The sequence below is a fragment of the Ursus maritimus genome, unplaced genomic scaffold (genome assembly GCF_017311325.1).
Source record: "Ursus maritimus isolate PB19 unplaced genomic scaffold, ASM1731132v1 scaffold_13, whole genome shotgun sequence".
NCBI classification, from domain to species: Eukaryota; Metazoa; Chordata; class Mammalia; order Carnivora; family Ursidae; genus Ursus; species Ursus maritimus.
In genome coordinates, this window is record NW_024423675.1 from 51,084,077 (window position 1) to 51,106,699 (window position 22,623).

General features: G+C 36.5%; 1 protein-coding gene across 1 annotated transcript in view; it reads right to left on the bottom strand.

The window, feature by feature from the left end:
* The window catches only part of SHPRH (SNF2 histone linker PHD RING helicase), an 85,814-nt gene extending 66,762 nt beyond the window's left edge, over positions 1-19,052 (bottom strand). The window contains exons 1-8 of the mRNA XM_008695024.2: positions 18,819-19,052; positions 11,202-11,872; positions 8,843-8,972; positions 6,697-6,915; positions 3,355-3,433; positions 2,184-2,334; positions 1,049-1,157; positions 150-406 (exon numbers count right to left, since the gene is read on the bottom strand). Of these exons, the coding sequence (XP_008693246.1) occupies positions 150-406; positions 1,049-1,157; positions 2,184-2,334; positions 3,355-3,433; positions 6,697-6,915; positions 8,843-8,972; positions 11,202-11,840 (1,584 nt within the window). The 5' untranslated portion in view covers positions 11,841-11,872; positions 18,819-19,052. The remainder of the gene's footprint in view (positions 1-149; positions 407-1,048; positions 1,158-2,183; positions 2,335-3,354; positions 3,434-6,696; positions 6,916-8,842; positions 8,973-11,201; positions 11,873-18,818) is intronic.
* Between the last annotated feature and the right edge of the window lie 3,571 nt (positions 19,053-22,623).

Genomic DNA, 22,623 nt, shown 5'->3' on the forward strand with positions numbered 1-22,623 from the left:
ATTCAGGAAGTAGAAAAGATAAGTCACAGCCATATGTGAGTTTTTAAGTTTGTTTTTTACCTTCAGTCTCTAACAGTCTCAGTATCAAGTGGAATCTGTCAATACCTTCCATAAGGCATCACATATAGCAACTTAACAAATGTTGTTACCTGCTTTTTTGTTTTATCATATATATCCTCTTCCTTGTAATTCTTCCCCAATGTAAAAGTTCCGGAAAAACCATGGCCTTTGATCTGTTTCACAAGACCTTCAAAAATTAAACATTTCAGCATCCGTTTCAGAAGACTCCTGTTCCGCTGAACATCATATCTATATATAGAACTGACATACTTATAGATGGAAAGGATGGAAACTCCTTTTTTTCCATTCATTTCTTTCACAGCTGTCAGGATCATCACACGTGTAGCTACATGGAAAAGGATATGCTAACTCAGTCAAAATCATTAAAATTTAAAAAAAACAAGCAATTAATCTTAATATGCATTGAGAACTAAGTTAAGAAAAAATAAAACACAGATTTATTGAAGATATGTTATCTGTATATCATCATTTTAAAGAATATGCAAAAATTTATCTCAACACATTAATAAATTACTGTAATGGAAATAATTTAAGGAAGAATTACTCATTAATTTGTTAATCTTACAAAGCAACTGTCATTTGAAATTGTATTTTAAAAAACCTCTCACAATTATCTACGTATATGCTACAATTAGTAAGGGAAACATTCATTTGCTAGCAGAATTTGAAGTAGCTATGCTTGAGAATAAACAAAGCCTGATTTAAACTGTAAGATAAAGAAATTCAAATATAAAAGATTGAACAAGAAGTATCTAGACTAAAAAAGAATGAAGCAATCAAATGAAAGAATAAATCTTTACTTTTGTTAAGATAACATGACTTGTAATCCACTCCATTTATACAAAGTTTAAACGACTATGAAAACAATTATTCATAACAATTGTAAGATAACTCCATATAAGGAATACAAGAACTATAACAAAGATGACTGTAACAAGGTATTTTCTTTAAGAGATTTCATACTTACGAGGGCACTGAACTTTTTCTTTTGGTTCAAATTCCATATTCTGGGTTTCTGTGTTTTTTACTTTTCCTCCAGAATAATGTGATGGAATGAAATAATTCACCACTTTTCCCTGATATAAACAACATTCAGTAGTCACACAGTGTTTTGCTTTCAGTAACTGGAGTTGCTTAATAAAATTAACCCTCCTTCTATTAAGGAGATGCAAGAGTTGTAAAAAATGATGAAAGAGAAAGCTAAAATGCTATTCATACATACCAACCTTATTTTTTATCTTAGGGTTTACCACTAGCCATCACTTTTTAAAATTGTACATATTGTCTTAAATTACCTAAATGTTAAGTGTGGAACTTCTGAAATTAACTTTTAAAGGCTTGTTTAAATATGGAATTAATATAGAAGTTACTGACAGTTAAAACTATATATTCCAACTCATTTTTTTTTAACAATGAAATAGGTATTTTCTATTCCATACTCAAATCTATGAGGTTAACTTCGCAAACCTGACCCTATCAGAAGATCACATTATCACTAAGTTGTGAGCACAGTGGGCCCTACAGGTAATCAATTATACCCTTAACTAGTGTGCTGATTTTAGATTTGGTTATTGGAGATTATGAGCTATGAGCTGTATTTGCCTCAGTGGAGCTGTTTTTCTTTTTTATCCCCCATAAACTCTAAAATTTATATTTTTAAACAATTATATATTTTGGAACAAGGACTTAGAGTTTGATTCGTTTAGCAATCTAATCACTAATTATTAGATTCTATGATTTACATATCTATGATGTGTACAATTAAAAAAAAAATATTTAGTGGTAATATGGAGGCCTGTAGTACTGACTAAACATTTGAGGAAGTAACTATACTTTCCTTGGAGTATCCCTGCCAGCTAGAAGGAAGCTTGATAAGTTACAGCATAACCCCTTCCTAGTTGGCCAACATCACTTACAAAAACCCTGCCAGGTCACAAACATCCTATTCTCTGTGCCCACTTGAAGTTAACTAATAACTTGTAAGAATCATTAGCCTCCGAGTAAACTGGATGTTGGCTTAAGTGCCAAGCAAATGTTGGCCATATGATGCTTTTTGAGAACATATGTCCCCTGCTTTCTCAGCCCTACGGTACTCCTCCTACCTCAGGAAGAGTGAGAGCATCTTGTCTGACATCTTGTCGAGTATGTGTCAGAATCAGAGCCAAAACCTCCACTGTCTTTCCGAGACCCATCTCATCTGCTAAGATTCCACCAAGCAACTGTGGCCCAGCATTTGGGTAATCACGGATGATGCTGAAGGGAAAAACAAGAAAAACATATCACAGGAATGCAAGTAAAAAATATATTATTCCTAAAGAAAACTGGAAGAAATCCATAAAAGTCTAAGTTTTTTTTTAAACTACATTTTAGGGTAAAACAATCTGAAACCCTAGGTCACGAATAAAGAACTGTGATAAAAAATTGCCTGAGCTGAAAACTAACTCTGCAGAAACAGGAGTGGCACTGGTAAATGCCCATCATTTTTTTCTGTTCTATAAATAACAGGAGGCATGTCTGCCTTCTTTTGTGTCTGTGAATAAAAAAGTAAGGAGGACAATAACTACCAATTCACCCATTATGTTATTATATTTAATGATTCCTAAGACTTTTATAGTAGAAATTAACAAATTTAATGAAAATATAAAAATTGGTCCATAATAAGATGATTTTCATTTAAAATTATAATCTCTTTAAATGTCAACAACTAAGCATCTTAAGTCTATCATAGTTCATTCATTTACTGAAAAATGACAAACGTTATTAATTTCTTTATCCTACCTATAAAAATGATAAAAATATGAAGTCTAACAAGACTAACATAGTATTTCTTCTTACGGTTATTGTCAAAGCTAAAGACCTATGCTACCAATCTCATACAGGTTTTCATAACATTTATTTTATTACGTTATGTTAGTTACCATACAGTACTTCATTAGTTTTTGACATAGTGTCCCGTGCTTCATTGTTTGCGTATAACACCCAGTGCTCACTACAATACGTGCCCTCCTTAATACCATCACCAGGCTAACCCATTCCCCCATCCCTCCGCTCTGAAACCCTCAGTTTGTTTCCTGGAGTCCACAGACTCTCATGGTTTCTCTCCCCCTCTGATTTCCCCGCCTCATTTTCCCCTTCCTTCTCCTGATGTCCTCCATGCTTTCTCTTATGTTCCACATATAAGTGAAACCATATGATAATTGTCTTTCTCTGCTTGACATATTTCACTTAGCATAATATTTATTTTTAATACCAAGCACATGAAGTTTGTCTTACCAGCCTGTATACGGATTGTAGTAGAGTTTCAAACCCTCAGATGTAACAATCTCACGCCATAAGAAGTGCAGGGCATTTTCTAAAGAAAAATATAACCATAAGAACAAGTTTCTGTTTGTCTTGCCTTCTGCCAGATAATCACATTAGAATAAAAATAAGCTAGCAGTCAGCATGCCCTGGGAAGCCACATACACATGGGAAAAGGGTAGGATCTCATTCTTCTCTTCACATATTATTCTCATGTTTATTCTTCCTTTGCTTTGGACACCAATATTTTCTACATACAAGTATTAAGACAGAAAAAAAAAAAGTGCAGCAAATCAGAGGTTTAACAGGAAAAGAAAACTAGACGTAACCAACTCCCACCCAATAAAGGAAAGTAGCTTATCCTTTATAAACCTTTTAAAAGTTGCCTAAAGTTTTTATTTTTATTTTACTTTTATTTTTTTAAATATTTTATGTATTTATTTGACAGAGATAGAGACAGTCAGCGAGAGAGGGAACACAAGAAGGGGGAGTGGGAGAGGAAGAAGCAGGCTCACAGCGGAGGAGCCTGATGTGGGGCTCGATCCCATAACGCCGGGATCACGCCCTGAGCTGAAGGCAGATGCTCAACCGCTGTGCCACCCAGGCGCCCCAGCCTAAAGTTTTTAAATAACTCAACAGATATATGCTAGTGGGCTAATACATTAACCTAAATCAGACCTAACTTTTAACATGGGTCTGAGAGTAGGAGGAAAGGCTTACCTAACTGAGGAAATAGTATCTTGAAACACTGAAGTACTGAGTGTATTTCAATCAAGATCTTTCACTGTCTTTTCCCTTAAAATTTTAAGTTGTTTAAACCAACTGCCAAATTAGGAAGCATGTCTCTACCCACCAGTGAAACAAAAAGTAATTTTTTGTTGCCTTTTTTTTTAAAAAAGATTTATTTATCTGACAGAGAGCACAAGCACAAGCAGGGAAGCAGGGGGAGCAGAAGGAAGAGGGAGAAGCAGACTCCCTGCTGAGCAAGAAGCCTGATGCAGGACTCTATCCCAGGACCCTCGGATCATGACCTGAGCTGAAGGCAGCTGCTTAACCGACTAAGTGACCCAGGCGCCCCTTTTGTTGCCTTCTTTAGGGATTGATAGATGAAGCAGGAATACAGACACATAGGGTTTATAAAATGAAAAAATTAAAAGACAAAAAGCTTCAATTTATGGGAGTCATAGGGAACATAACTATTAAATGATACATGGGATTTAATCAAGAAAATCCATCCTGTGGAGAAAAAAGAATGGATTACTGATACATGCAGTATGGTTGAAATCTCAAAAACATTATGTTGAAAAAGGCCAACTTCACTCCCACCTCAAATGTCCATATTTTGCCATTCTACTTATTGTTTCAAAAACAGGCAGCACTAATTTATGGTGGCAGTAGTTGTCTCCTGAAGGGGCTGAGGGAGGAGAACTGACTGGACCATGAGGAAACTTTCTGGGGTAATGGAAATACTTCATGTCAGCACTGTAAAATAGATGTAAAAGAATAGGTAAAATCAATTTTAACAATTTTATTTAGCCTAGTATAACCAATATATTACATTTCAATATGTAATCGATATAAAAATTATTAATGAGATATTTGGCATCTTTTTTTTGTACTATTTGAAATCTGGTACATATTTTAAACTTGCAACACATAATTTGGACAGCCACTTGAAGTCTCAAGAGGCATGGATGGCTAGTGCCTTCTGAGAAAATCTAGTCTGTCTTAATTGGGTCACTGGTGACACAGATGCACAGATTTGTGCAAATTTATCAAACTGTGCCCTTAAGATCTGTGCATTTTATTGTAAGTTATACCTTAATAAAATTACTTAATTATAAGAAATGTTATTTCATTTTGGAGAAAAAAATAGTCATTTGTGGGAAGCTACAGAGCTAACAATTTTCTCAATGGATAAATTATAAGAAAAAATACAGAATGTGAGGAGATAAAAATCTATGGATTACAGAAATTTAAGCGACAACAACTAATTCCAATGTATGAAGGTTATTTGGTATCAGATTTGAATAAATGGTAAGAGAGAAAGAGAAATAAAAAAAGAGAAAGGGGAGAAGAAAAAAGGGAGAGAGGGGAGAGATTTGGCAATATTAAGGAATAACTGGGTTTAAAAGCCATTATAAGATATATAAATTTATTTCTGTTTAAAGGAACCCTTTTAATTATAATATTTATATATAATATGTTTGTTTAAAGGAATTCTTTTAATAAAATAAATTGAAATATCCAGATTAAATGATATGATATGTGAAATTATTACTTCAAAATAATTCAGAGTATGGGTATGGGTTGAGGATGAGTGGGAAGAAATAATGTTGGCTATAAACAGATATTTATTTTCCAAAATTAAAAATTAAAAAAAAATTAATTTTGTTGGATTAAAAAAGTACAAACTGGAAACTATGGGAGAAATATGTATGTGCTATCCATCATTAAAATAAATCTATACAGAAAGAAAGTGAAATAGACATTTCACTTCCTAGAATCATGCAAAAATCTCACCTTGTGCCTATCTCTTTAAAGATAATGATAAAGAAGTGGCATAAATGACTCCCATAAATTTACTTTTATGAAAACACTTAATAGACAACATTTTATTTTATTATTTATTTTGTGGTGGAGCAAAGAAAATAAATGCAAACTTAGTCACACATTAATCTCCTACTTTTGTAAATTTGCTTTCTGTTGCTAATATTCATCATTATTGTGAAGCCTCTTGCAGATAATTAACAAGATTCCCATCTAATCAGGTTCCAAAAACAATTCTTACTTGGAAAGGCATGTAATAATTCTATCAGTTTTTAAAAATTCAATGAAGGTAGCCTTTATTTGGGCAGGAAAAATTAGTTCAAACACTTACAGATGAGGGTACCTACAAATGCATTTCTCTAGATTTCAATTTTATTTTTTATTTTTTTTTAAATCCTAAGATCTTTTTTTTTTTTTAAAGATTATTTATTTATTTATTTGACAGAGACAGAGTCAGCCAGCGAGAGAGGGAACACAAGCAGGGGGAGTGGGAGAGGAAGAAGCAGGCTCATAGCAGAGGAGCCTGATGTGGGGCTCGATCCCACAACGCCGGGATCATGCCCTGAGCCGAAGGCAGACGCTTAACCGCTGTGCCACCCAGGCGCCCCTAGATTTCAATTTTAAAGAATTTCTTATACTATCATTTTGTTCATAGTAAAACCCATTCTTATCTTTTCAATATGATTTGTTCAACAATGTCCCTCATCCTAATTATCTCTAATATAATCCCTCTGATCAATCTTTCTTTAAGCATCTTATACTTGCCACTAGTAGGAGCGCTTCTGAAATGCTCTTGTTGTAGCATCCAGTTGACAGCCTCTCTCTGGTATGGTCTCAACACAGGAATCAACGCAGGGTGCTGGACATCCACTTGGATGGATTGTGTTTCTTGCTGATGTGTTTGCTTCACAAACTGATAGAGCTCATCAACGTCCTGTCCCTCTGGCTCGCTCTCTGAATCTTCCTCATCCTCTTCCAACACATCTGTACATCCAACAGTAAATGTACTCAAAACAACCCGATCCACTTTTTATAACTACATGCAATTCTTATTCTAAGAACATACTATGCACTTTTCCGTCTCTGGGGCCTTGCTCAGTGTGTTTTGGGACTGGAAGGCCCTATTCTTAATTCTTCGCTGATCAAAAATCTACCTTTCAAAATAGTTCAACTATTTCCATGGCATTTTCTTTTGTTTTCCCTGGTTAGAATTAATGTTCTCCTCTGTGTTCGTGTAATACTCTTTTACTTTGGATATAGTGCTACATTGCAATCTGTCTGGCAGTGCAATCATTTATGTGTATTCTTCCCTTGTGCACTGAATTGTTATGCAAAGGCTGTCTTCTGTTTTTATAGCTCCTCAGAGCAGCTAGCACATGCTTTGCCCATTGTAGATATTTAATAAACATTTGAATGTGAAAATCTTTTGCAGTTTATAAAAGGATAATTTATTTCACTTTTACGTCTTAACATAAAAAAACCCATATGCAGACATAATTTTTCTATGTCTAGTAAGACAAGGGTTCCCATTTCATTTCTTATGCTAAAAAAGGATAGGCATTTGGTAGTAGCAGGAGCCAAGTGCTTAAGCCACTAATATGCATTTGTAAAAAATAGCAGATACATTTCTTGGGCACAACTGCCCTGTGAAAGAAGACTGGTGCTTACTGTAACATGAAAAAAAATTCAAAATCCTGAATAAATGTACAAAACTACTTTAAGTTATGATTTATTTCTCAACTGTTCCCAAAAGGCCTATCCACTTTTACAGAACATACCTCACATGCCATAGAATGAAGACTGTACCACAAAATACATAATTTACTTTCTTCAATAAAAAATATGCCACATGAGATTTCCAAAATTTTATAATTAATGTCTAGTTTTATGTGTGGTTATTTCAGACTTTTACTATAGATGTGTAATCTAGTACTGATAACTAAATTGAAGTTTTCCTTTGAAATCCTTTGACATTTTCCTTTGAAAAGTCTAACTTGTATTATTGTTAAAAGGCAGAATAATTCTTAGCATAACTTTAAAAATTCTAGATGTACTTAAAAGCAAGCCCTCCAATTCTGAAACCAGAGATTTTTCTCCTTTAAGTCTTTAACATGCAAATGATTTATTTTTATGAGTATTTTTTTTTTAATTAAGTAGGCTCCCCATCCAACATGAGGCTTGCACTCACGAACTTGAGATCAAGAGTCACATGCTCTACCGACTGAGTCAGCCAGGCACCCCAACTTTTATTAGTATTATGAAGCTTTGCAAAGAATGTACTGAAGAAACAACTCAACAATAAAGCTTAGAAACTGATTTCCCAAATATTCCAGTATGAAATGTTCTGTAATTTGCACCTGAAATAATGCTGACCCACCATGAGCAGGGCTTGGAGAATTTGAGCCGTTTTTCCAGTAGTGTTGATAGGGTGCACCAAGCCATACACACTTTCCCCTTGGGAACCAATGGCAGACAACTCTGAAGCTGTAGTCCTGACCAAGGATGCAACATCTTGCCAAGAAACAGTAGGAAAGTTAACTGGTCTTTATGGGAAGCAGGCTCTTGAGATTATTTGTCAGACTGCAAAGGAGAGGTGGGATAAGGCCAGCCAAGAATCTCTGGCCATGACAAAATAAAAGCACAAGAATAATGCAAAAATTCCAATCGGCTCAGATCCCTTTAGATTCTACTGACTGCAAACATTTCTTGCATACTTACTCTAAGGTAGGCACAGTATTTAGCAAAGAAAGACACAAATTAGTGGGGGCATTTCAGATACATATAATTTTGTCATACAGTGATTTTAAAGAGACTGTTTAATTTTATTATGGTTTTATCGTTTTTCTGCTTGTTATGTATATGATTTGGGAAAAACCCACAACTCTTAAAGCAATAGCCATTTTTAATTTACCTGGAATAACAAAATTGTATAACTTTTCCATCACTCTTTTCATGAGCTGATTAAACTTCTTCATTCTTGAATTTGCATCACTGAAAAAGTCTAGTTTCGCTAGGCCACCTTCCAAAAGATAAATTCCAACCTACAAAGAATTAATCAACATAAACATAGTTTTAATTGCACTAATACATTCTTTATGAGGACATGAAAAAAACTTTTTTAACCATTACTGTTTTTAAACATATTCGCAGTATTTGCCCCACAAACATTAGATACATACCTACACCAAATCGCCCTCACAAATTCTTATTTTCAATAACAAACTGATTCTACAAATGCAGTGCCTAATATGTGAAATGCACCATTCAAGTTGCTAGAAAATAATACTTCCTAAACTGGACCTGAACCTGGGAGAATGTGATGAGAACACCAATTCTACCTAACAAGTCAATGATTTCCAAACTTGATGAATAACAGAATAATCAGAGAAGTTGGTTAAAAATGCAGATTCCCCTAGAAGATTCTGATGCACATACCAGGATTCTTAAGCACAGTTAGGCTTGGGAATCCCTATTACTAGATCAAACACTAAAATGTATAGGAAAACAGATGTTGATTAATGTAATATATCTTAATTCTGGTAGAACAATGCAGTACGAAGTTCTGCAGTCAAAAGATCTGAAGTTGAATACTGGCATTGGTATTTAAGAGCTAAAAACCAGGCAAAGTAATTGATTTATTTTGACCCAAATGCTGTTATTTGCAAAATGGAGAGAAGCCTATAAGAGATAGCCTATATAATACAATTTTAAAACTTCTTGATGGTAGATAATAAATGCATTTTCCTTCATTTCCCTATGTTATCCTGGACCTGATTCCGTAATCATGGAGAGGCTCATCTTCTTTTACTAAAGAACTAGAATCCAACCCAGCATTATAAAGGAATGAGTAACAAAGAATATATTTCATTATTATTTGTACTCTGCCTTGTGTCTATTTAGAGTTAGCTTACTACAACAGCAATGAGTGTTTAAATATTTATAAAAGTTGGGATAAGAATACAGAATAGATCAAGACTTGGTCTATGGGGAAGGTAGACAGAACAAATATACAAGCCACGAATTCTTACATCCTTGCTATCACTGAGCCACAGTTTTGGAATGCATCATCAACAAGGAGAACATAGTTTCATTCTCCAGGGAAGAATTAATTACAATCTAATGCTTCTAAATTTTCTTTCCTTTTGTCAGTTCTGAAAGTATACTAATATGATTACTTTTTCATGTAAGAAAGACACACAAGACAGTTTTCAACTGAACAAAAGTGAATTTAACATTTTAGAACTTCTTTTCCTTTCAAATTTTGGCATAAAGGCATATTAACCTGCTTCATAGTTTATAAAGGACGTCTACTTACAGTATCTCACCTGATTCTCAACATGACTGAGGTAAAAAGAATGATTATTATTTACATTTTACACAGAAAGATGATGAATTAGAGCATTTAAATGATTCACATAGTGTTACTTAGCTAGTAAATAGCAGAGCCTAAAATGAATTATAAATTTACTCATTCATTTGCTGAAAACTTGTTCAGTATCAGGGTTTTACTAGGCTGTAATGATGAATGACTTCATAGTCGCTAAAGAAGAAAAATCTAAAATGTAAGTACACTACAAGTGGCCAAGGCAAAAGTAAACGTGTATGGAGTATTATGGCGGAAGGGCGTGTAACACCATCCATGAATTTTAAGAAAAGATCTCCCTACAGAAGGAAACTCTGAGCTGAATATTAGAGAATGCCCAGGAGTTACCAGGGAAAAGGAAAGGAACAATCCAGGCAGAGAACCATGAAAACAAAAGCAAAGATGCAGAAATATGGCCAGAAAATATGCAGGAAATAAATCAATCTGGAATTTCTGGGACAAAATTAAAAGCAGATAAAAGATGAGGCTGGAGAAGTAGATAAGGGCCTATCAAAGAAGGGAGTTATGTGCCAGATTACACTTCATTCTGCAGTAAAGAACAGAATTCCATTTCACATTATACCAATTCAGAGACAAAGCAGATGGGAGTTGAAAAGACAGGCAGGGCAATAGTTAAAGGACTGCTACAAGAAGAGGGAGAGATGACAAGACATTGAGAATAGAGCCAGAAGGGAGGAATCCGGGATATCTTGAAAAAGGACAGCTTGGAAATTATTATCTACAGTATACATTTTTTACAGTTATTGAAAGCCCAAAATAAAGTATACTTTGAAACTTAATAATGAAAGGCTTATTTCTGGCTTTTTAGACCTTCCTTCTAAATTAACTTCAAAATGGGACTGCCCAACGCAGAAGAACCTTAAAAGACACCACAGAAATTGAGTACCTTGATCACGTGATTTCCGTCTGGTTTTTGGTAAAGTTTTATTCTTCTCTTCTTTTGTAGCCATCCCAAATCTTCTAACATTTCACCACTGAAGGATGACTCCACTCGAATACCCTTGTCACAAATACTAATTGGCTCACTGAGTCCTTTTCCTTGTTTCTCTACATCTTCACATTCTGAATTAACATAGATCAGGAAATGATTGCTTGACTCTGAACTCATCAGTGTAAAACTCCTTTCAGAAAAATGTTCAATTAAACACTGTTCGGGAAGAAGCTGAAGAGTTAATTCTCCCAGAAATGCCTTCCAAGAACTATCAACGTGATAGGGAGAAATCACGATATTCAGCTTTACAGAGAAAGGAGAAAAAATGCCACCAGTCTCTTCTTTACTGATTGATTTTGAGATGTTCGCTGCCTCGGAACACCTCTTCTTATCTTTGTGAACCACTTCTTCCTTTAGACTATCATCTAGGATGATACAGTGAGCAGAAGAGAAAGCTGAACCTGAGGAGGGGTGCTCGTCATCAGTTAGGGTGAGAGGTTCATTCCTTCTGTCTTCATGCATATTCCAGTGAAGCTGCTGTTGCTTTTCCTCATCAACTCTCACTGGAGGAGCACGTTTCCGCCGGCTACTCATTTTCAAGTTTTCTTGGTTGGTAAATATGAACTCTAGAAGACAAATGCAACAAGTAAGCATTCCAAGAGAAGATTTTAGTATCAAAGTGCTCCCAGATGAACAATTCACCATAAATTAGAGGCCCACACATGATATGAAATCTTAAGAGAGATACATAAAGCAATGGTTAATTTTTTTAAAATAAGTCAAATACAGCTAAGGAACTCACTGATCATAATCTCATGAATCACAGAAATTCTAATGGTCTTACTGGTCCTTTAATGGATAAATTTAATAAAGATAATGTGTTATATAAAATAAAATACATTCTAAAAATAGCAGGAAAAATTAAATAAGCAGCAGTAAGGTAAATTTCTCAAATATACTGGAAATGCATATTTGAAGAGTTTTAGTAACATTTAAACTCATATCATCACAATAAAAGTTCAATTTTGTTTTATAATACCAAAGGGTTAACAAGACTTCACTTGACACTTACATAGCTAAAAAATTCCTAAAAATATATCTTCTCTTTCAAAAGAAGACAATGAAAATACAGAACATATTTCTTTTTTGTGGGTTAGCAGAAACAAGAATAGCTGGGCAAGGAATAAGATGGTGATGGCAACCAGGGGAAATGGAGCAGAGACAATAAAAGAAGAAAGAAAAAAAATGTAGGAAAAAAAAAGAAAGCTTTGTCATCTCAGAAGAGGTAATTGGTCTGACAGCAACCTGTATTAGGTAGGCCCAAACTACGCTTTTCCCAGAATAATAGCCAATCCTGTATGAAACACACAGCAATCACAGAGATTAAAATCATAAGGCTGTAATGATGGCGGATGCCTATTCCACCTAGTCCAATGATGTAGCTGGAAAAAGAAAAAGGATGTATAAACAATTAAAATATGGCTTCAGGGTAGTTTCAGAAATATTCTCAATTTGGAATGTTTATGGACTGGAAGACGCAAGATGTCAAAATATCAATTCCTAGATATTGATCTACAAAGTAATCCTATTCAAAATCTCAACAGGCTTTTTTTTTTTTTCTCCAGAAACTGACAAGTGATTTTGAAATTTATATTAAAATGCCCAAGACCTAGAAGACTCAAAATAATTTTGAAAAAGAAGAATAAAGTTGAAAGATTCACACTGACTCCAGGACTTACACTGATGGTAATTAAAACAGTGTGGTAATGATATATAGATAGACACGGTAATCAAAACAGTGTGGTAATGGTATATGACAGATATATAGATGAATGTAACAAAATAAAGCATCCTAGAATAGACCCATACACCTATGGTCAATTGATTTTTTCCCCCAAAGATTTACTTATTTATTTTAAAGAGCGAGAAAGAGTGAGCCTGTGTGTGTGTGGGGGGGGGGATGTGGAGGGTGGGAGGGGCAGAGGGAGAGAATTTCAAGTATACTCCCCACTGGGTAGGGATCCCATTCAGGGGCTTGATCTCAGGATGCACGAGATCATGACAGGAGCTAAAGCCAAGAGTCAAACATGTTTTAACTGACTGATCCACCCAGGCACCTGGTCAATTAATTTTTGAAAGAAATTCAAAGGCAGTCAATGGGCAAAAATATCCTTTTCAATAAACATGTAGCCACATGCAAAAAAACTAATCTTGAGCTTTACCTCACACCACATATAAAAATTAACTCGAGGGGCGCCTGGGTGGCACAGCGGTTAAGCGTTTGCCTTCGGCTCAGGGCGTGATCCCGGTGCTGTGGGATCGAGCCCCACATCGGGCTCCTTTGCTATGAGCCTGCTTCTTCCTCTCCCACTCCCCCTGCTTGTGTTCCCTCTCTCGCTGGCTGTCTCTATCTCTGTCAAATAAATAAATAAAATCTTTAAAAAAAAAAATTTCAAATAAATAAATAAAATCTTTAAAAAAAAATTAACTCGAACTAGATTATGAACTGAAATATAAAAGCTAGAACTATAAAACTTCTAAAAGAAAACAGAGGAGAAAATATAAGTGACATTAAATTAGGCAAAAAAAATTTAATAGGGCACAAAAAGCAGAGAATATAAAAAATTAATAAAGTTTCAACAAAACTACACAAGTTTGAAGCTCAACAAAACTTCAAAAGATACTGTTATAGAAAGGAGAGGGGAAGCCAGATGGGATACAGTATTAATAAAACAAGTATCTGATGAAGGAATTGGAAAAAAAAAAAAAACTTTCACAAATCTGTAGTAAGACAATCTTAAGAAAAAATTCTGAACACACACTTCACCAAAGATGATCTGCGAGTGCCAAATAATCACATGAAAATATCTTCACCATCATCAGTCAAAGCAATGCAAATTCAACCTACAATCCAGGATAGGAAACTAAGTATGCACTAGATAGGCTAAAATTTAAGACTGTAGAGGAAGAGCAACTAAAACTGAATTCTCCAACATCAGGAAAAGTTTGTCAATTTCTTACAAAATTAAATACAAACTTTCTGTGCAGCCTAGTAATCCTACCTAGATATTTACCAAAGAGAAATAAAAAACAGATTCACAAAAAAGATTTAAGCTTGAATGTTAATAGTAGTTTTAACAAAAGCTAAAAATTGGAAACAACCCAAGTGTCCATTACCTGGTAAATGGATAAACAGGTGGGATATTTCTTCATGATAAACTGATACAAGATACAATGACATGGATGAATTTTTAAACCATTATGCTAATAAGCGAAGGAAGCCAGATGTGTAAGACCATATACCGTATGATTCTATTTATATGAAATTCTAGAAAAGGCAAAAACCTACTGATAGAAGACCGATGAGTGGTTACTAGAAGTGAGGAAGTGGGAAGAGGTAGACTGATAGCAAGGAGCAGGAGGGAAAGCTTTGGGGTGACAGAAATGTTCAACTGGTGTTTACGTGATTGTATATACTTGTTAAAACTCATCAAATTGTACACTTAAGATTGTTGGATTTTACTGTATGTAAAAAGCACAAATAAAAAGTAGATGCAGAAAAGATTTAAAATCAAAGAAAATAGGGTACCCGGGTGGCTCAGTCAGTTAAATGTCCGCCTTCAGCTCAGGTCATGATCCCAGGGTCCTGGGATGAAGAGGAGCCCACGTCAGGCTCCCTGGGAGTCTGTTTCTCCCTCTGCCTCTGCCCCTCCACCCCCTGCTTGTGTTCTCTCTCTCTCAAATAAATAAAATCTTAAAAAAAGATAAAATTATAAGAATATTAGGAACAGTTTTATTCTAATAAACCTGAAAAATCTAAATAAAATGAGTAATTTACTGACAAAATATAAATTAATAAAATTTATTTTCTTAGTAGCCACGCTATATGTGGCTTTTTAACTTTAAATAAATAAAATTAGCACTAGCCACACTTTAAGTGCGCAACAGCCATATGTGACTAGTGGCTATTATACTAGACGGTGCAATTATAAAAACATTCTCAAAACTGCAAAAAGTCTATCAGGTAGTGCTGGTCTAAGTCAATCATGAGACTTCTGGTTCCTTAGCCAGTGCCTGCTTTATGAATGCGCAGGTAATAAACTGTAAACAATCTCTTACTATGGTTAACTATAAGCATCTTATTTCCTTTATTATCTTGGAAGAAGAATACAGGAGGCCCTTAATAAACTATGTGTTTATCTTTGTCCAATTCTCATCAGAATATAGGCTAGAACACTGGAATTTGGTCATTCTGCTGGAACTTTGAAAAGTTCAGCTGTATCAGCTTATTAGTTAACTATGGCCCCAAATATGCTGTATAATATACCACTCCAAAGCTCAATATCTTGAGATAGCAATCATTTATTCTCAAAGATCTGCACGTTAGCTGGGTAGCTGAGGATTGGCTGACCTAGCCTTAGGTTTCTGGAGGAGCAGTTCAGCTCTGCTTAATGCAGTTCTCATCCTCCTCCTAGGACCAGCAAAACAACCCACAGATGTACATGGCTGAGGTGTAACAGTGTAAATCCAATCACACAAGTACTTTTCAAAGTGGGGTCACCGCAAAAGCACAAGGTTTCATGAGCTAAAGCAAGTCACGCAAATGGATCCAAAGTGAAGAGGTAGGGAAATGGACCATACTTCCCTACTGGGTAGAACTGCTTACGGCAGAGTGTAGATATGTGGTAGGGGTCACATAATCTATTATACTAACCATAATATTAGTAACATGGTAATTATGGAATTGTTAACTCTAAAAGCCCCAAAAGCAACTGGCTATAGAGTCTCACATCTGCAAAGCAATGTGGCTTACAGGAGAAAAGATTCTAATTCTAGCTTTGGCATTTACTGTGTGGCACAGGAATAGTTATTTAACCTCTCTGTGCCAGTTTTCTCGTTTCTAAAGTGGGGATTATGGGATTATGCTTAGAAATAATGTAAGTATAATAGTACAATTAAAAGAAATTTAGTATATATTCAGTGAGCGGTAGCTGCTACCATCATCATCCTCAGAACAATTCATTATATATTATAATAACCAAACTTTAATGTGGCAGGATGGACGACCATATATGTGTGTGTCTCAAACCTGACTGGACATTAGAATCATCTGGGGGAATTTTAAAAAATCCTGATGCCCAGGTACTAACCCAGCCAATTACACCAGAACTGAGCATACATTCATGACAAAACAAAAACAAAAACAAAAACAAAACCACCTCATTCCAACTGACTCTTTTCTTAAGGGATTTCTATCCAGGGATAACTTCTTGAACCAAGAAGATATTATTTGATCAAAACCACTTATAACCATAATGTTAACTGGCAGCTAATAAGTCAAGTACTAGTAAAATTCTAAATATTTCTAATCATATTACAAACTCTTCTCCTGGTTTTCTTCATACCACACGAGTCCCACTTTTGGTCATTCTACTTCTTATTTCTCCTTTTTAAATATCAGAGTTCGGTGAAACATGATTATTTGCTGTTTTTAAATCTGGACCACACTTTAATTGTCCTACATTTAAATGTAAAAAGCCTTTTGCTTGAAATCCCCTTTCACACTTTTCTGCCTGTTGCTTCCCCAACCTTCCCCAGAAAACTTTCCATGACCAGGCATGCTGAGTTTAGGGCCATTACTCCTTGATCCCAACTGCTATACAGTTCTAACTGTAAGACTTTGAAGGCCATGAAAGCTAGGCAGGAACAGTATCCTATTCACCACTGTACCCCCAATGCCAGGTCAGTGCCAAGATAGAAATGATATACAAAATAAGGTGAAACAAGTATCTCTAACTCCCCTAATACCTAATAGCCTCCCTCTTTTTAAGTACCATGTTTCTTTTTAGACAAGAGTCTCTTAACCACATTCTAGAAGATTACAGGTAATGTGAAACTATTCTTTACTATTTCTGGCCTTGAATGAAACACAGAAAACTGACTGACCCATATCTTCAACAGAAAACAAAGATAAGTTATTTGAAAAATAAACATAAAATGTTAAGTTATTAAGACAATATAACAAATGATTACCAATTAAACTTAGATTCAGATTTTTTCCCTCCAAATTATTATCTCTTCATTAAAAGACACATACAAATCCTGACTTACAACAAATCCGTGGTAGGCCTGGATTTAGAATTTAGGAATAAGAAGTATACATCTGCCATACTGCTGCCCAAAGTGAGCCTTACGCAAGCAAAGCCCAATCATTATGGATTAGTGAAAAGCTCCTAATGATCTCACATTGCCACCATCTTTCTGCAATAAGTAGTAACTTCAGCAAAGATGAGAGTGTTTTCATCTGTTGAACCCCAAAATATGTTAGTCACAAAAACTTTAAAACTGCCCTCAAAAGAAAATTTTTCACCAGCACATTCTGTGTCCCCAAATTTTTGTAGCCTGAACTCTTAATAAAAGGTTTGTTTTAATAATTCTGAAGTGCAGTTGTAAGCTTGGGCAAAGAAGAGACATAAGGATACCACCTTCTTTCAAAAGTAAACTATTTTATTCTCAACTGCTAGCTTATTGGCTAACTAGACCTGGGAAGCTCTAGGAAGCACAGGTTATCCAGTACAGGCACACTTCTCTCACTGACGCTCAATAATACTCGGCTTCTAGCATGGTTTCTGATCATAAACCAGTGAGTCTTTCTGGTGACAGTACAGATATTATAGATCATTTCTATTCATGGGAGTTTCAACAGTCTTGCTACCACCCAAGAAAATAATTTTAAATAGCTGTAATGACTAAAATTATTTTATTTTGTTCAGTTAAGGCGTTAAGGTAATTTAAATATAAGTAGGAAAACATCAAACATCTAGTTTCTCTACCTCCTGGGTCATGTACAATCACTCAGAAAAAAGGCACGAGCTTAATGGCCATTAATTAATACTACTATATCTGAAAGTGACAGTCAATCATCAAATAACACATCTTTGTTCACAAACCTAGGAACGACCACGAAGTCAAAATGTACAACGTACAAGGATGGTTTTGAGAGCGAAAGTAATTAATCTGACTCCAAAGGTAACTGAGAACTTTCAGACTTAACTTGGAAGCCTCGCCTCCCCTTTACCACATTACAACCCCGCGCACCAAGACGCTAGGCAGGTGCCCAGATCCAGCCTCCAGGGGCGTGTGTGTGACGAATGGTGATACCCAGTCGGTTTCTTCCGAAACTCAAAAGCGGTTCACGGAGTCAGAGCTGGGCTGTCAGCGCCAGATCGCTCCCAGCAGGCCGGGCAAACAAGCTACCCGCGAGGCCGAGGAGCGCGACGACAGTCCCTCGGACGCTCGATCTAAACACCGCAGGCCCCAGCCCCCGGGGAGACTCACAGCCTCCTTTCCCACGGTCCTTTCTTCTCCCGGGGAAGCCGTGCCGGTTCAGAGGCCCCCAAGTCTGGGATGGGAAAGGGTCTGGGAAACTCGCGCTGCGTCTCCCTCTCAGCGCTTTAGCTTCCTGGGCTCCAGAAAAACCGAGTCTTCCCTTCTTGGGACCTCCACCTCCGTGGGGAGACTTCTTCCGTCCCCGACCTCTGACCCCTGACCCTCCATCGCCCAAGCGCCTACCTAGGCTGGTTCTCAAGCCTCTTCTCTGCGCCAAGGTCCGGGGATCTTCTAAAGCCCCCGCAGGTCCCGGGCACGCATTCGCCACCCACCGAACACCCGCCTGAGATGAGCACGCGCGCTTTATGCTGGTTTGTGTTGGGGTTCCCGGGGGGCCCAGAAACCACAGCTTCCAGCTGCCGGGTGCGCGCTGGAGCGTGGGGTCAAGGTGAACGCGCACGTCGGAGCGCCCCGCCCCTTTTCTCCGGCAATGGCTTCATAAGTCTCATCTGCGCAAGTCCACACTGTTAAAGTCTACCGGAGGCTACAGTTGGAATCTCGCGATAGCGCTGCCCCACGACATTAGGAGTACAGGATTGGCTGGAATTTCTAAGGAGAAGGCGGGAGTCTAAGCAGATATTAGGTGTGGGCGGGGCTCCCCCAAAGAGGCGGAACTCCGCCTGAAGCGAGTGTTGGGGAGTGATTGGTGGCTTTAGTACACAGGCGAAAGAAAGCTCTGCCTACGCGCGTTTTTTATTACTTCAAGAAAGCAGCCGCAAGCTGGGTGCGGATGAAGCTTCTCCCTCTCAGAAAAGTTATTTTAAAAGACTTTTCAGGGAAATGTGAGTAAACAGTTTAAGAGGAGAGAAAAACTACATGTATTGTGCTGAGACCAGCCTTCCAGTATCTTTTTTTTTTTTTCCCCCTGAGAGGCAGCCTCTTTCTCATGAATGGAGACTTAGGTTTAGTTAACTTTGGGATAACTCTGAGGGGCTTCAGGGCCAAGAACTTGTAAAATGACCCCCAGGAAACATCAGGCACTCAGTGACTAATGAGTACCTAATAAAGATTCAGCATTATGCTGAAAAAGGGTGTCTCGGCTTGTGTGATCTCAGAAGCACAAAAGTAAGTTCTTGCCTAAGAGAACATCCGTTGTAGTTGCAGAGACAGTACAGAATGGTCCAGCTCCTAACCAATACAGAACTTCATCATAGACCTCTAAGCCTGAAAGAAGCCATTTACGTAAACTAAATCCTGTAAAATTTGGTGGAAATAAGTTATCTTACCCCAGGCTTCATGAGGCAAGTTTAAAAAGTAATACCAATGCTGGAGCAATGGACAAGCGGAGTCCTTCAAGGCAGAACCGATCATATTACTAAGTACAAGAGGATGTACCCTTTCTTTTGGAAGTGCAATTTAAAAAGCATTTAAATGTATATTGAGCTGTAAAAGGTTATCTTTGATAGTTTCATGTCACTTCTTATCATTGGAGCCGAGAATTAAGTTCATAGTTTGACTGAGTTCAGCTGGTGCCAGGCAAAAATATTTTAAAATAAGCACAGCATCATTTCATCATCCTTCACACTAACTGGGATAATTAATCTCTATAGACATAATTATTGTTAACGTGTGCAAAATAATAAACTACAGATTCAGTTGTAAGTGTGCAGAGATGCAATTTCAACTATAGAGGTGGAATTCTATACACTATGACTCAGTAGTTTAACAGTTAAAATTCTTCCTCTTGAATATTCCAACAGTGTGTTTAATCCTTTATTTGCAGGGTGAGTGCCCTGTATATTCTTTGAAGAATTTCTCTGTGGAGTAATGTGTTTCAATATTAGAATAACCAGAGCTAATGTTAGAAAACATGGTTCATTTTTGCACCTTAGCTCTCTGGAAGCTCCCAGCTGTGAAGCACCTGTTCACCCCTGACAAAACTGAGTTCACCCACCTATTAGATCCTAATGATCTAATACCATCTCACAAGTATAACGAAGATATAAATGAATGAGTGAACCACCCAGTGTTCATAGAATTCAACTGGTTCTTAAAACTATAAATGTGATGACAGTCAGACCACTTATTTCCCGAGTGGTCTCACTAGGCCAAAGCTCTACATCCAGTTCCTTTTAGGAAAAGTAGCTTTATTGTAGCCGCACCCTAACTCAAGTCATCTTTTTGGAAATGAACAAGTTGTTCTTAAGGAGGAGGAGTGGTTGAAAGAGAATAGGTGAATTAGTGCAAATTTAACTCCCTTTCTGGGTGGAAACAGGATAACTGATGATATATGAGTAGAACTTTCTATTTTGCAAAGCCCTTTCATGTTCATTTTTATATTTGATTCTTAAAATGATAATATGAGATATTTAAAATTCTCATTTTACAGAGGAGGACTCTGAGTCAGAGAAATTTGATGATTTGCTACTGTTTAGCTCTGAGAGACAAGAGGACATAGAACTCTTCTTGACTACTCCGTCTAGGCTGTTGCCTCTTATTACTAAGTCATGTATTTGTCTATCAAATAAAAATAACCAATTTATCACCAAATTTCCTAGGCTGGCGTGGGAAAAATGAAGGCAAGAAGTTTGTAATTATTTGGTGACACAGGGCTGTATATATCAACAATAAGGATCAGTCTGTTTTTTCCTTAATAGATCATTAGTACAATTGCTTGAGAAGTTTATTCCATGTTCTACTTATTTTTGCCTGCTCTCCGGAAGTGATGATGATGATGCCCACTCAGTATGATTGAGGCTTGCCAAAGATGACTCTTTGTTGCCATTTCCTCTACTACCATCCTGTCTTGGCACTGCTTTTCCTCCTCCTGACGAAATGAAAGTATTAGGGTAAAAGTCATTATTCTAGAGTGAATTGCAATACCCAAAGCCACTGTTAAAATGTGTGTAGTTTTAACAGAGAGTGGAAGAAAGAAACACAGTCTTACAAAATTGGTGCTGGCAGGGGTGATCAGCTGTGCATGAGGGAGTGATGCCAACTGGTATCAGAGGGATTGGGCATGTTTTGCTGTAGCGTGAGCAGAATATGTTGAGGGGCAGGAGGTGTGTGACCTGAACACAAATCTTCATGGCTAGAACTTCATGGTTTTTCCTCCGGCTGGCTGTGGATAGGTTTGATTATTAATTTTCAATTTAATTTTTCCATGGTGATTTGCAGGTCGGATTTATTTCAAACTCCAAAGTTTGTTCTGTTTCTCCTGCTGCAGACTCAACCTGAAAACTGAAAATTCAAGCTGTGTGCCTTCTGCCTCTCATAATTTGTAAAGCAAAATTTGTAATCTGTACACAAAATGCTGCATTGGACATGAATTTATGACATAAGGAGAAGGTAATTCACCATTTCTTTCTAAGTGTTTATTTTGGTTGTTAATAAAGCAATACTTATAAACTAGGTAAAAGTAAGAAGGTTGAAGGTGAGTCTGTTGGGTAAGGAAAGGTGTGAGAATGTATTTAGTGTTTCTCAATGAAAATGGCATAATCCATATCATTGGTCCCTTGCCCGGCCCCTTTTACTCTCCATTCCCAGTTGTTACTTTTTTCTAAATTTTTTTTTCCAACCAGTTTTGTCAATGTGGCCTGTAGGCATTAAGCAACAGGAATATTGTAGCTGGTTCTATTGATGCTTATGACTTAAGTAATATTTATTATGCAGTTTTGAAAAAATACAAATAAAATGTTTTTTGAACATTTCAAGAGTTACTATCATGTGTCATTGTAAAGTACAAAAATAGTTATGAAACACTTTGAGAATGAATCTAAGATCTCAAGCTTGGTCATAGTACAGTTAGCACAAAGTGATACTTGCCAGAGAATAAAGAATCTTTCCAAAGCTTCCATCTGCTAGAAGGGTAGCACCATGCTCAAACATTAGCATTGGTGCATTGTTTAGGTCAATTCTTGAAACAATGGCAAAAACAGCCTGAGTGCCATCACCTTTAAATTCTGTTAAATTTTTGAATCCCTCTTTGAGCCCTTAAGTAAACTTAAATACTTAAAACCTTAAATACTGCACAGTAATAGCATGTAAT